This window comes from Cnephaeus nilssonii (assembly GCF_951640355.1).
Source record: "Cnephaeus nilssonii genome assembly, chromosome: 14".
NCBI classification, from domain to species: domain Eukaryota; kingdom Metazoa; phylum Chordata; class Mammalia; order Chiroptera; family Vespertilionidae; genus Cnephaeus; species Cnephaeus nilssonii.
Genome location: NC_137085.1, coordinates 56,201,819 through 56,218,230, shown reverse-complemented (window position 1 = coordinate 56,218,230; position 16,412 = coordinate 56,201,819). Strand labels below are relative to the sequence as shown.

The 16,412-nt window shown below is 36.7% G+C and overlaps 1 protein-coding gene across 6 annotated transcripts in view; it reads left to right on the top strand.

Moving 5' to 3' along the window:
* The window catches only part of NFIB (nuclear factor I B), a 228,904-nt gene that overhangs the window by 177,625 nt on the left and 34,867 nt on the right, over window positions 1-16,412 (top strand). For all 6 annotated transcript variants that reach the window (XM_079790207.1, XM_079790208.1, XM_079790209.1 and 3 more), the window contains exons 7-8: window positions 10,225-10,359; window positions 13,076-13,260. In XM_079790207.1, coding sequence (XP_079646333.1) covers window positions 10,225-10,359; window positions 13,076-13,260 — 320 coding nt within the window. The remainder of the gene's footprint in view (window positions 1-10,224; window positions 10,360-13,075; window positions 13,261-16,412) is intronic.

Genomic DNA, 16,412 nt, shown 5'->3' with positions numbered 1-16,412 from the left:
AAAAGGTTGAGTGAGAAATCTAATTGAAGATCATTTATCCCCTTCTAATATAGACTGCTCTTTTCCCAATTATTTTAGAGTATGATAAATGTGTACTATAAAGTACACACACACACACACACACACACACACACACATATATATATATATGTATATATATATATAATACTTTCTTAACATAGCAGTTAATTATTTTCTTAATCATCTGGCATTATCATCAAGCTACTGTAGTGGGATTAAGTCCATATGTCTTGTTGTAACATTCAGAGTTTTTTGTTAACATGGAGTGTGTAGAAAGGACTAAGTCGCTTTTACCATACAATCATAAAATTTTACATCTAGAAGAGAACTTAGAAACAAATTTCAGATATTCTCTTCTTTGCTTGTATTCTCAAAAATACATTTTTCGTGTTAGCCAATTAAATTGCAAATATTACATTTAAGTATTTCATTTTATATTTTGGCAACATCCAATGCCTAAGACTGATGGAGGTATTTTTTTCTTAAAGTGTAATGTTGGGCACAGTAACAAGGTCCAATATTGTTCATCCATCATTGGGAACTATTTATAAGATTCTATTTTCTCCTCACAAAATATATATTTTGCAATTTTTTATTGTAAAGTAAGACTTTTTTTGTGTGGGGGATTTGGAAGAGCAAACTATAAAATGTAAAGAAGAAAATAAAAATTACCTCTAAACCTATAATATGGAGATAACTTCTGTTAATAATTGACTGTATTACATGCCAGTTTATTTTCAATGTTTTTTTAATGAATTTCTTACGCGTATTTTTGCACTAAATTGGGCTTATGTGATATATGCTGTTTGTAAATTATTTTCTTTTTTTGTTTTACATTTACAATATAATAGCATTTTGCCATGTCATTCAATTTCCACTTTATAATGACTGCATACTATGCCACTCTTTGGCTATATTATAGATTTTAAAAGTCTGCTTTGCTCATAGATGTTTAACTAGTTTCCAAGTTTTTGTATGATCAAATCTTTGTGCTTAAATATAATTATTTTATTTCTATCTAATTCTGTTCTTACTCCCTGGTACCTAGCATACTGCCTGGCATGAAGTCATCAGTAGATGCTTAGTGAAACTTTGTTAAGGAATTAATGCATTCCTACTGTAGAATTACTGAGTTAAATGTTTTGGCCATTTCTAAGGCTTTTGCTAAGTATTGGCACAGAACCCTCAACGTCTTATCAATTTACATTCCAACTAGCAGTGCCTGAGTAGTTTACCTATAATATTTAAATGTAGCTGTAGGCTATAAATAATTTTGAAACATGTTCCCCCAAATATCCTATCTAATAAAATAGTAATATGCAAATTGACCATCACTCCAACACACAAGATGGCCGCCCCCATGTGGTCAAAGATGGCCGCCCCCATGTGGACACAAGATGGCTGCCACAAGATGGCCTGCAGGGGAGAGCAGTTAGGGGTGACCAGGCCAGCAGGGGAGGGCAGTTGGGGGTGACCAGGCTGGCAGGGGAGGGCAGTTGGGAGTGACCAGGCCTGCAGGGGACAGCAGTTAGGGGTGACCAGGCCATCATGGGAGAGCAGTTAGGGGTGACCTGGCCTGAAGGGGAGGGCAGTTAGGGGCGATTGGGCTGGCAGGGGAGCAGTTAGGCATTGATCAAGCTGTCAGGGGAGTGGTTAGGGAGTGATCAGGCTGGCAGGCAGAAGCGGTTAGGGGCAATCAGGCAAGCAGGTAGGCAAGCAGTTGGGAGCCAGCAGTCCTGGATTGTGAGAGGGATGTCTGGTGGGATCGGGCCTAAACGGGCAGTCGGACATCCCTAGAGGGGTCACAGATTGGAGAGGGTGCAGGCTGGGCTGAGGGACACCCGCTCTGCACACCCCCTCCTCCGCCCCCCCTTCCCCCCATGCACAAATTTCATGCTCCGGGCCTCTAGTACTTAAATAACAGTGTCTCTGTGGTCTTGTGATTCTGCTCATGTACCTCTTTTTCACCATTTTATATTTCATTTAACCACTGGGCATCACACCACATCATTTCTCCCCATGAACCAGGACAACTCCATCTTACTATGAAGGAAATGAAGATGGCACCGCCTCAGGGATGGTGCAAAGCTTTCTAGAAAAGGTATAGCCTACGTGGTCTACTTCCATCCTCCTCGAGGACACACTCCCTCAGAATGCTTCCCCACCATCAGTCCTTTATCTGTCGGCAAAACTTGTTCCCGTTAAGGATCAGTGTGGTTCCCCACAGGGACACCGATAGAAATAAATGAAGCAAAGCTTTGGGCTGGGATCTTCTAGGCTTGATCATTGTAGTGTTTTGCATAATGCTTATGTAAACTTGATGTAAACGTTTAAACTTCCCTCTCCTCAAGAGGATGTACCGCAAGGCAAAAACAGAAGAAGGGAAACCATGGTCCTTTTTAGCATTCAGCTGGCGGAGCATCTTCCCTGCCTTCTCAGTGTCCTCTGGGCACAGGGCCCAAGCTGTTCCCTTGTCTCAGGACGGATTCAGGATTTATGGCCTGAAGCAAAAGTATCAGATGTCTAGCTCTTGAACTCGTCCTGCACACTAGACTTGGTAGTGTCTCCGTTATTATAAATAGTATTATTACTTTATGCAGATATCCAGTCATTTTTCATGTTGTCTTCAAGCTTCCACGGCAACATTTTAATGGAAAGCAGAGACTCCCCAGCTTAGCTGAAGTTTGGTTTTCACTCTCAGTGTTTTGTGTTGCTTGGCAGAGTCTCAGGGAGGTAATGGATGTGTTGACCACCTTTGCCATCATTCAACAATGAGTTTGGTCTCTTGTCTCTGAAGAACTCTTCTATGTCCAGAGTTTTTGTACATCTGTAAAACTTTTTAAAACTATCAAAAATCTAAAACGTCTGAAAAAGAAAGAAACCTAGAAAACTAGAAGAGGTATTAACTTAGTAAGACTAGTCAATATGATATATTCTTGTCAAATCCCAGTCACTGGACTGTCTGTATGCTAAATGTTCTCACATGTGCGCTTTTGCTCCTTGGTCTATATCATGCTCCCACCGAAGGGGCAAAGGTAACAGAAGTTCCCCTGCTATTTTCATTGCACCTTGAGTTTTCTTCTGCCAAAATGAATCCAGTAACGTCTTGTAAGCAGCTTGATAACGTCAAGAGGAAAGAAAATATTTTAAATTATGATTATATCTTTTTAAGCACTTTGTAACAAAAGATACTTTAAAGAACTGGAAAAGTAAGAGAAACCAGCAAATGGTGGCTTGTACGTATAAAAGTTCAATTAGACTTGCTTACATGTATGGCATGTAAGTAAGAAAGACAAGACATATGTAAAAGGATTGAGATTCTGAGGCAATTTGCTTCTTTGTTAAACAGATAAAAAATACATTTTCTAAATCATAGGAATGGTCCAGTTCATATATTTTAATTTAGTGTTAAGCTATGCTGAAATAATGGCTTCCAAAAATTCAAGAATTCTGTGTGTTCCTACATAGTTAATTTGAAATAGCTGTGTACCGTAAGTGTCATTACAGGGAAGAAGAATAGAAATTAAAAAAGAGAGAAAATGATGTGTTTTTCTGTGTAGTCTATAGAAATGTGATTTGTAACCTCAATCTATTTAAGCATATTGAAAAAGCCAACATATTGCTCTGCTCTGTGTTAAAAACGAGCAGGTGTCCCAGACAGGCAGGTGTTAAGGTGGCTGTTTGAGCTTGCCCTCGATCGCTAGTTGACTTCAGTGAAGTTATCCTAACAGGTGTCTAACTGCCTGGAGTGCCATGTGACATTTATCCCGGGAGCGACTCGGATGACAGCCTGCTACAGACTGAGGAAGGGGTCTTTGCTTTGATGAAGAAATTGCCAAAACTCATGTCTCATTAGTGTTTCCTAAGGTTCTTTGGAAGTGAACAACAGTTTAATTAAGGGCTGACGTAAACACGTTTCTGCACCCTTTCCCTGCAGCATTTTATCACATTAGAATTGATCAAAATTGTTGCCTTGGGCTGACTCGAGCAGATATACATCTGGAGCGCCATTTGTGCAAGCTGCCGATGAGTCGGGTACATACGCTGAGTTTCACAGCAACTCTCTTCCTTTGTAGATGCGATTACCTTGTTGGGAGATGAGTCGATCTATTTTTTTGCTTAAGCCTTTATCTCTTTGAAGTGATGCTGTGAGATGAATGACACATCAGGGCTTAGGATGTATATAAGTCTCAGTGCCAAAAAAATTATAGTATAGCTAGGAAAAATTACGTGATAATTTGATTTTGCAAAAATACTTATTTAAAGGTGTGCTTCAGTCTAAACGAATCAACTCTGCTTATACGAGGAGCCTCGTTGAACATTTTCTGACATGGTGATTTTTTTATTATGCATTGAACTGTACAGTTGGTTTCTAAAGCCATCACTGATTTTCTAATGATAAATCTAAGTATAGGTGTAGGCATTGATGACGAATACTATCAGTGTAAATGTTGCTTTTTTTTTTTAAAGAATAGCCTTTCTCATCTTCTGTCATTAAGAAGAATCCTTTCTGTAGTCTTATATGATCATGATGGTAACTATTTAATGCGTTTTTATATTTAATGTCTATCTTCTCTGCTGAACTGTGAGCATCATCAGGACAAGGAGCAGGTGGTCTTATTTAACATCTTGAACTTTATGCCTCTCCATAGTTTGTCACACTTATTAGAAACTCACTGACTGATTTTGTTTTTTCTCTGCTATCCATTCAGTGACTTCTCCTCTGGTGGTATCTATTCATGCAACATGCATTTTAACATATATCGACCATGGTTATTTCACTCATCCTACACTGCTAGTTATCATTCCGCCATGCAGCCTCATCAACATGCAAGAGATTCTAAAATAAACTGTCTAGACACCGAGTCTGCTCTACCTATTCTACCTTCTTTCAATCCTGGATTTCTAAAAATGCTTTCCATGTTCTTAGCCTGTTCTTCCAGCCTGCACATATGTTTGTGTCTTTGATAAAATTATCTTCTGTAGGATCAACCATTTAGTCAACTTAACATATATATATATGGATTAAACAAGTACAAAATGATAATGAAAAAGCCATCGAGTGATGTAAGACACAAACACAAGATCATTCCGGAGATCTAGATCTCCCAAGTTCCTAGGAAGGATTACTTATGGAGAAAATGAATCAGGTTGGTTCAGTGGATAAAATATTGTTTTATAGCTAGAATAGGAGGGTAAAGAGACATATAATTTTTAGCTGGAGGGAATGTCATATGCAAGGAAAAGGACAGAGTTAGAAGCACATTCCTCCTGGTTCCTTCCTCCCCCAGGAGGTCATAAGCAAATTCGTTTAGCTAAAGTTTAAATAATATGGAACGATAAGGAAAAACTTACATAAAAATGTGGTTCCGCCTGGCTGGCGTGGCTCAGTGGTTGAGCACTGACCTACGAACCAGGAGCTCACGGTTCCATTCCCAGTCAGGGAATCCCCAGTGTGGGGTGTGCAGGAGGCAGCCGATCAATGATTTTCTCTCATCATTAATGTTTCTCTCTCTCTTTCTCTTTCTGTCTGTCTCTCTCACTTCCTCTCTGAAATCAATAAAAATGTATTTAAAAAAATGCAGTGCCATGATAAACCTTAAAATGAGGAAGATAATTTGAAGGAGAGAATTTCAGTAACTGTGTCTATAATGAACCATGTTGAGGAAAACCTGGGAGGGGGAGTTGGAAGAAAAATCTTGACTCAGCCAAGTACACACAGCCTAGTGGAAGCTGCAAAGACAGAAAAAAAATACAGCTTTTGGAACCTTTTTTCTTCTAAAATGAATTCATTTATAAATTCTTACTTTCTAAATCATATTGAATTTCTTTCTCTGATTTCAAGCCCTCACTGGCCTTTGCTTCTTTCCCATAAGCCACCAGTAACTCCTGCCTCCTTCCCACCAACAGACCCACCAGCTAATCTTTTTCTTATCATTTTCCCTCTCCTTCAGCTTCGTTATTTCATGTATTATTCAACTTATACGTTATAATGTATTTGTTATTATTCACCTTATTGTATATTTATATATTATTCAGCTTTATTATTATCCAACTTATTTTCAACCTAATCTTTTTATGTATTATTCTTCCTGTTCAGGGGACAATGGATTGTGAAAAGCATGACATTTGTTTTTCTTCACAGAAAGGTCACTTAAAAACATCTCTCCTATATATTTATTCCTCAAACATTTTTTCCTATAGCATATGAGTGCATTAAAAATAGAAACGATATCATTTTTCAGTTTGGCATGAGGTCTATTAGACTGCAGACATTCAAAATAAAATTAAAATCAAAACAATACTGGTTTGATTTATGATTAAAATGTAATAGCTAGAAACTCTACCCATATTTCTCTCAGATAATTGACCTTTTATTTTTATTCCCTCTTCTGCCCAGAAAGTTTTTTTTTTTTTTTCTCATTGAGGGGAGGGTTTAATTTGTGTCCTCCGAAGTACTTAGCATAGTGACTTGAATGTTCTGTGCACCAGTATATCTTTACTGACTAATGGGCTCCAAATTAATTTTATTTAATGGGGAAACAAAGGAAGTTAAGCCTACTTTCTAATACTATCATTCTTTATTTTTTTTAAAATTGTTTCAGTGTGGCCAGTGGACCGTCTCATTATTATTTTTATTATTGCAAGTTCATTTTTTTTGTTTGTTTGTTTAAGGAGGAGACGATCCATAGTCCCTTTTACACATGGACAGTGACTTTTATTCTGTTTCTGCTGCATTGGCCTCTATAATTTTCCTATGTGTTCTGAACATGAAGGTGCATAACCTAAAAGAAAACCAGAAATATAAACTGACCTATAATAATTACTTAATACAACAAAGTGTATCATTTTCACTAAGAAAACGTGAAGGCTTCATTTTTTAAAAGTTACATATCCGCCAATATTCTTAAATTTCGGTACAAACACCCTTGATTTATGTGCCCTTTACGAAGAGATACTAGTACATATGTGAATTTGTCTGGGCTTAATAAAAATTCTGATAGTTACAGTAGCAATAGCTTTGATTGATCTTCTCCAGAAATGACATAACTGAAATTAAACTTACTCTGCTTCCCAAGCGTTGGTCATATTTAATTGTTTTTAAATGTACAGAAAATGCTTTATTATTTACACAAGGGACCAAGATGTATAGTGAATGCTTTATTATTTACAGGAGGGAGTCTTTAGAAACTGATTCACATAAGTTAATTGTATTTGAAATGTTTATTTAAGCACAGGTAAAGCAATAGAAAGTTACCAGGTTTTTTTTCTAAGAGTTCATTTTAAATAAAAATTTGGGAGGGAAACTTATTACATCATCTATATATAAAGTAAAGGATGAAATGGATGTTTTTCAGCCTCAAACAGTGTATATGCCTATGATTACCTTTGATCTGGTCAAAACGCATATTTTTGTAGTGTTGCCTTTTAAAATCACATAGCTATTTTTGGCATTTTGAAAGTAAGTTAGCTGAAATGAAATTTCTTTATTTTTAAATTATTTTAAAATTTTCTCTCTTTTTGTAACAGCACTTAATTGCTATAGTTTCATTAACGATTTTTTTTTGTTTTTTCTTTTTAACTCAGATATAAGAAAATGGTTCACTTTCTCATCAAAGTTCTGATAGGTTAGTGATAGCCAGTTAGTCACAAATTATAGCTTATGGCTACCCATACACCCATCTTTTTTTTGTAGACTGTGATCTCTACTGTTTATACAGTAGTACATCCACCTTTAATTTCCAGCAGCATATACATTCTTTAACTTTCAGTGTGCTAAAAACACATATTTAACTTTATTAGATGTTTTTACCAGAGTTTAGGTAATTTTTCAAATGATAAATCATATGATATTAATTTCTTATACTAATAGTACGTAACATGTAGTCTTTTATTTTTTCTGTTAAAAATGTATTAATTAAAAATGCATATTATATAAATATATAATGTGTGATGAAATTTTGGGGTTTTTTCTTGTAATAAAAGTTTATTTTTTAGAGATACAAACTGAATTATTTATAGGTGAAATCATACGATTCCTAGGAATTGCTTTAAAGTAATACAGGGGGAGAAGATACATGGGGTAAAGGTAAAATGAGATTGATTGAAGCGGGTGGTGACCACATGAGTATCCATTACTATTCTACTTGTGTATGTATAGAAATTTTTGATAATAAAAATATAAGCCTTATAACTTACATGATTTTTAGAATATTTTACTATATATTTATAATGCTGATAAAAATCAACACTATTCCAGGTATTGAAACAGGGCCCATATCTCTGACCAACTGGGGTTTTCTCCTGAATTCCTTAATGTAATTAAATTTTTATTCACCTAAGATGATGACCTTCTACATCAGTTATTAATTGAATTGGGTTAAGTCTTTTCATTATCTATGACAGTGATTTTCAAACTTTTTCATCTCATGGCACACATAAGCTAATTTACTAAAATTCCTCAGCACACCAAATAATTTATTTTTTGTCTATCTGACAAAAAAAAAAGTAGGTATAGTTTTGATTCATTCATACTTGATGGCTACTGTTGTGTTGGTTGTTGTCATTTTTTATTTGACAATCTGAGGGAAAAGAGGTCCGTGCCCCTGACTAAGTAGTCAGGTATTGCATGTTTTAACAATTCTTGAGGCACACGGGTTGAGAATAGCTGATCTATGGCATTAGCTCTGTTGCCACTCTAATTTCAAGTTTTCATGATCTATCTTTGGGCAGTATTAAATATTTGTGGAATGGGTGAGTGATTGAATGAATGCATCCCTGAATACTTCTCCTAATATGGCACCTTTTACACTGTTTTATAATTCCTTTTCACTTGTCCATAGCCCCTCACTAATAGTAGAATCTACTCAGTTTCTACTATTAGGTCCTCAGCAACTAGCACAGTGTCTGGAATGAATTAGTCCTTCAATAAATATTTATGAATGAAGATATTAATTAATCTATCTTCTTACACGGTCTCCATGATTGCTATCTCCATTTTGGCTAATTCATTCTCCATGTAGTTTCTGGACAGATTGCTCTAAGCTCTCAATGTGATCATAGCTCACCCATTAATAGCTTTCCCTCATCAGGGTAAGCATTCCAGACATTTATATACGAAACCCATGGCCCCTTAGCATGTGGGTCTTGCCAGCGGCTCGCTTCCTTCCTTTATCTCTGTACTTCACCCCACAGACTATTTGTACTCCTTGCGTGTTTTATGGCCCCCTTCCTTGGAACATTGCTTTTCTCTGAGTATGTCATCCCCATCCACATTAAAAAAAATATTTTTATTGATTTCAGAGAGGAAGGGAGAGGGAGAGATAGAAACATCAATAATGAGAGAGAATCATTGATCAGCAACCTCCTGCATGCTCCCCCCACTGGGAATCAAGCCCACAACTCGAACTGTGACCTCCTGGTTCATAGATCAACGCTCAACCACTGAGCCACTCCGGCCGGGACGATCCCTGCCCTGTGCAGCGGGGTGGAGAAGTAGTCACAAGCACCACACACCTCTGCTCTCAACACACTGACTCCCTCTGAACTGCTGACCACTGTTTCCTTCCTTTCATTTTTCTCTCCATGGACACAGAGTATCTATCCCTCCAGCAGCCATTGCTTTTTCCCCCCTTAACATCCTTACTTTACTTGGCAGAGAGAGAAACCTAATAAATATTTGCAGAATGAGCAAATGAAGGAATTTTTTTTTCTTTTTTGCTATATAAGTAATGAGTTTTCCATAAAAGATGTTAAATCAATAATATACTTACCAGTGCACCCAAAGGTTGTTTCTCACATTTGCACCAGGTTTGCCTCTGTTTTTTTCCACAGTGTCGTCAGCAAGTCAAAAGACAAACCCCTGAATCGTATAAATCTAACAATAAAATGCTGAGGTTAAAAAAGACCTTGAAGTGAACCAAGGGGCCAATGGAAACATGATATTTAGTTTTTCAGAAGTTGAAGATTTGCTTACTAGTAGGAGTCATTCTGGTGATAATTCTAAGGAGGCAATGGAGATAGTTTCTGACACATATCCCAAAGCTCCAACATAACTGGACTTTTGACCCTCAATATATACTTTGTAAAAGAGCCAAACTCACAAAAAATAATAAAATGTTGGGAGTTAGATCTATTGTGTTAAGATGAGCCTTGTAGCTTAAGAAAGTCCTAAAGCGTGGGTTTTTCCCTCTTCCTTTGCAGATATGTCGTCTCCGACTACTATGAAGAAGCCTGAAAAGCCATTGTTCAGCTCTACATCTCCACAGGATTCTTCCCCAAGGTTGAGCACTTTCCCCCAGCACCATCACCCCGGGATACCTGGAGTTGCACACAGTGGTGAGGAGTTTTAAGCATAGAGGAGAAGCCTCCCTTTTATTTGCAGAACCCCAAGCCCTCAGGGATGGAGCACAGTTTTTTATTATAGTTAGTGGTGGCCATATTTTCTCAACCAAAAGAGGGAGGGTCATAATCCGATCAAATATTTTTTTTTCTTATTAATATATGAGGAAAGATGGTCAGAGCCATATAATTAAATAACATTTATCTATGTATCTATCAGTTGTCTTTATTGGAAAGATTATAATGACAAGAAATTAGAAAATATGGGGTACATGGTCATCTTAATTATAGCTTTAGGGTCGGTCTTAATTGTATGTATTTTACCAAGAAAAAGACATGATTTCAATTTGTTGCTGAGTTTAGAGTATTTCCAGAGACATTAAGACACATGGATGCTATTTCTGTATATATTATTTTCTACATGAGAGTCGGTATTTATTTATTTGGGAATGAAATTAATCAGGAAAAATAAAAGAGATACTTTGATAATTATTTTATATACACAGACTCTTTCTGTGAGTTAATACACTTGATGTTACATCTAATTTAAAGACTTCCTAATTTAAATAGGAAAAAGAATCCACTATTTTATATCTGCACTTTAAGGACCAGTTAATATTAAGTCACCTTTAATATTAAAAATGAGCTATAAATAATAATCAATATAAATAAGCAATGACCTTCAAGTTTGTGTACAGATGTGAGTGAAGACCATGGTTAAGCTGAGCTGAGATTAAGAGCACTTTGACATGAAGTGAAAAGATGTCCAGTCTAATTTAGGTGCTTGTATTTCCTTATATTATACTTTCAAAGTGTAGACTTCTTAAATAAAGTAATACTTTAATGAGGAGTTTTAAGAAATATGTAAGTACTGTTGGCCTGGTGCATGAAATTCATGCACTTGGCGGGGGGGTCCCTCAGCCTGGCCTGCACCCTCTTGCAGTCCAGGAACCCTCAGGGGATGTCTGACTGCCAGCTTAGGCCCTGGGGAGCGGGCCTAAGCAGGCAGTCGGACATTCTCAGCGCGGCTGCGGAGGTGGGAGAGGCTCCCACCACTGCCACTGCGCTCGCCAGCCATGAGCCTGGCTTCTGGCTGAGTGGCGCTCCCCCTATGGGAGCACACTGACCACCAGGGGGCAGCTCCTGCGTTGAGTGTCTGCCCCCTGTTGGTCAGTGCACGTCATAGCGAGTGGTTGAGCATCCTTAGCATATCATTAGCATATTATGCTTTGATTGGTTGAACGGACAACCGGATGACTGGACACTTAGGATATTAGGCTTTTATTATATAGGGTTCTCTGCAATGCTTCCCTTTGGTGGAGGATGCTCTGACTTCGATGTGTGGGAAGATTACACAGGCCCTTGTTTCAGTGCCCTTTCTGGTGCCTCCCAACCTGGAAATACTCATTTAGAAGGTCTGCGGTTAGGCCCAGTAACCTTCATTGTAACAACAAATGGAGAAGATTGTGAGTGCCCTGGACATTATTGGGGAAGATAAGCAACATCCCTTAAAACATTCTTTTTTTAATTTTTTGCACATAATTACAAAGTCAGAGGTAATCTATTCCAGATGATTTTCATTTATAGGTCATGGAAAGAATTTATTTTTTCATATTGTTTGCTGCATTGTCTCATAAAACACTAAACATTTTTCATATGTGATTTCCTATGGTTTGGATCGAAATATTAAATAGAAACAGATAGTTAATCTTCACTTCTACATACATTATACTGGTTGGTACTCTTAATTTGTACTTACGTGATTGTTTCCCTCAATGTTATAGAGATAATGATCATGTGATTATATTCTTTTCCCATTTTTCAAACTTAAGGCTTATATTTCAGAAGCTAAACAATAAATTGTGGTCATACTAATGTTGAAAAGTTACAGTACAATTAAACATTGCCCACATTGCATGTTTTACATATTATTTCCCTTTATAAAATATGTGATTTATGGGTAAATTTATGTCTCTATGAAAGTATAAATTCACATTTCTGTGGGTCTTATTCTTGGTCTTATCTTAATATCTTTTAAGCTACATGTTGTAAAAGTTAGAGTGGGAAGAAAAATATTCAAAGTATAGGGCTTCTTTTGGTTATGAAAGAAACATTTTTATTAGGAGAAAGAGTTCCCAGGCTCTATGTACAAATATTCATAAGTACTTAATACAATGATTGGGTCATTATTCAGGACATCATTGTTTATTAATTATGGGTTTTCATTTTAGTCAACTACCAGCTAGGATGCATAGAGAAAGTATGCATTCACAATTGGATTACACTTCTGTTTTGAATTTTGGTAGAAAATTGTGGATCCCTTGCCCTCTAATTGATGCTGTGACTTGGTCTGGACTTATATAAGACAAAGACTTCCTAACCAAAATTGTGCTCTGATGGGGAATAACTTTGCTTAAAGAAATTTTTTTTGAAGTATTGGCTTAACCTATGAAAGAGAAACTTCCTTTTAAATCATTCATAGATCTAGAAAGCAAGATCGTTAATTCCCTATAGTGAGGGTTGTGTCTGTGTATGCTTAGCAGTACTGGCTTTCAGAATAAAAGACTAACTGCTATTTGAGGAGCGTTTGGTTAAATTGTGGGGGGAAATGAATAGCTATCATTTTTATCGTTTCACAGCATGATTTAGGATCAGTACGGAGCATTAAAGTAAACAGCTAACGAGTCTGTCTTTCCTTTCCTGTCTTCTACAGTCATCTCAACTCGAACTCCACCTCCACCCTCACCGTTGCCATTTCCAACACAAGCTATTCTCCCTCCAGCCCCATCGAGCTACTTTTCTCATCCAACAATCAGATATCCTCCCCACCTGAATCCTCAGGATACCCTGAAGAACTATGTACCTTCTTATGACCCATCGAGTCCGCAAACCAGCCAGGTAAAAATGAGAGAGAAACTAAGGTTAGAGCCTAAGGGAGATGGAGCAGGTCTAAGAGATGGCGCTTACCCAGACAGTTATGTCTGGCAGAACAACAAGCTTTTGCCACCCGTCTTCAGGAAGTGTCTTGGTGACGCAATACGTTTTTATTTAAAGGTGGCTGAATGACAGGTAGGAAGTGTGTTGCCCCAAAGGGGCACATTTGTGAAGATGTTTTTTGGTTTGATGTTTTGGGATTTTTATTGATTGGAGAGAAAGTTTATGCAGAAAGTACATTGACAAAAAAAAGCTCTGAGCGGGAGTTCACACCTCTGAAATACCTGGCTTGACACAGAGACAAAGTGCTTATTCCAGGCAGGAGCAAGGTATGCGCTAAAATAAACACACACAAAAGAACTTACAGTTGTATTCATAGACTAACTATTAGGTATTAAAATAAGCTTTGGTAATGTAAACATTCTCAGTGTTTGATGACTACTTGAATATTCTTTGCACAGACACGACTGCATTTAATAATGAGTGACATTACCAGAAGTGTCTTTTTTTTTTTTTTTTTTGTAAACATTGTGCAGTGGTTTTAGGGATTCATTGTATGAGTGTAGTGACTCATGTGCCTTCCTCACTTCCTAAACATGTGGTTTCTTCTATGAGCAGTTGCTCCATAGGAATTTGGTATAAGAACGTTTTCCACAGTCAAGTAAACAGTCTTTGTGCCAAAGCTGGGTCTGTCAATAATCGTAACGTCCCAAATCTGTAATGTGATTCTGATCGTATGGTCTGGTGTTTAGCTTTGCTGCTTTACCCTGAAGACTCCTTATTATAACTTTTAATGCTCCGGGGGATTTTCATAAGCATCCTGTTATTAATGCTTAAATATCCTGTTCAAATCTCAAAATGCCACTAAGTAGTATGTGCATATTGATTTATATTTAACAAAGAAAGATCTAAAAAATAATCTTTAGACTTAATTTAATGGTTTAAAAGGAAGCAAAATGTTCCTTTCTGAATGTTTTATTTTGAATAACAACATGACCAGAACCATTGGGGTTACTTAAAAAGTTACCTGTTCTTTTATCTCCATCGATTAATAATACTAAGCTAAGTATACCGTTCTCAAATTTTGAATTTGAAGTTAAACTATTTGTATTTTAGAAGAAGATGTCCAAATCTTGTGGGCAATTTTAATGACGGTCATACTACTTACTAAGTAACACAGTGGGATCTTAGTATATTAGTTCAGAAATACAATTTACTGTTAGAGCATGGATCCAAAGTCTCCGTTCCATAGAGCCTTCTGCCAGACTCAGCTGGGAACAGTGCACACAAGGTCTGATTTTAATTTGTGTAGAATTTCCATGAATAACAAAGTCTAATTAAGACATCCATTAAAAGTCCTTAACGTTAATTCAGTGTGGAAAATCTTAGAGTTCCATTGGATTTTTTTTTTTTTTAACTGATGTCTTAATTAGGCGCTGTTAGGGGAAAATTATGCAAATTAAAATCAGGCCCTTCGTGTCACGCATTTCTTTAATTATTCAGTGCTTGTTTTACGTATATTTCAATTTCTTTATAAGTTAAGAGCACATTAGGTGATAATCTGCCTATATTGTTCTCAGTTTTTCTTCATATTTTCAAGGTAAAGACCCAGCTTCTAAGAGAAGCATCTTACTCTCATCTCAATTAACAACAACAACAACAAAAAAAACCCTCTCGGGATTTTGTATAATAGGAGCAGTGGACTAAGTAGGATAATCCTTTCCTAATGCTGTTCAAGTTCATCTTCAGATGAGATGTCTTTTCATATCTGCAGTATGAAAGTTCATCTATTAGCGGCGTTAAAAGAGAAGCTTTATAGTCTAGCTTCATCTGTTTGAACTAGGAGAAGACTGAAAAGAAATAACCCTCTCATTCTTCTGACCCAAAGTTTTAGAAAGTTGACTGTGTTGGCTTGGGAATTCTTTCTTTGTCACTTTTACTATTATTTTTAAATGAAACGTCGGTTGGTTCCTGTCGATTGAGCTTCAGTAGACAGAGCTTGCACAACGGGCAAGGTGATGTATTCTGTCACAGCCTTCCCTTGACCTTATTGTCATTCTTCTGTCCCACGCTCTCAGGTAGGTACTGCCCAACAGCGCTGGTGAACGCAGTATCCATAAATGCTTTTTACCACTGAAAGTACCAGCAGTGATAAAATGAGACTGTTCTTTCTTGAGGGAGATATAGAAAGCAGGCTTTTGCAGTGTTCAGAATACCAGAAGTTGACAGTCTGCTTTAGAAACAAACTTTTCCCCTTGAAAGGAAAAATGGGTCTTTATAATAAACAGCAGATTTTTTTTGAAGAAACATTATATCTGCTTTGATGTTTAACTCCATCTCAAAACCAATTAATTTACATTTCCAAATAGACTCTTGATATTAACTTTTGTAGCTCTAAAAATGAAAAAAAAAAAAAGAGTACTTGTTCACCTGCAGTCACGTCCTCTATCTGAGTATCTTCTAGCACTGCACTGATTTTTAAGTCAAGCAGCTGAGATGCCCTGTCCTCCCCATAGCAATTTGGAGATTCATTACATTGCTGCTGCACCAATTAGAGTGAGACAGTCATGCTATTTAATGGAATATTTTAAATAAAATTAGTTTAAATATATAAGTCTCATAGGCTTTCATAGGGGGAAACTCTGGTCAGTTTTCCTGACACTAAGTTAAAATTACTCGTGATGAATAGTCAGGATATTTGAGTTCATTTTCTTTATGAAATAAATAATATGGCCTCTGAGGAACCCGACCGAAGCCCTGGTTCATGTCTCTGAGTTCCAGTATTTAAATGTTATGAGCTATTCCTCTTTTTCTCTAAAATGTCTACTTGTAACTTATGTGCAGGTATTTAGATAAATATTCTGCTTCATTGCTTTCTTTGCTTTTAGCAGTGCAGATTATTAAGACTAACTATTTGTAGAGAATACCCTCAAAACAAATTGTTATGTACACTATGCAGTGGAGAATTACAACACGAATGTTAATTAAAAACAGCATTGTCTGTCTAGAAAAATACATCCAAGTATTTTTTCAAACAGTGTACCTTTAGGATTTTGTCTTCTACCACAGATACTATTTTTGTACCCAGGGCTAAAGCGCAGATAATAATATCTTTT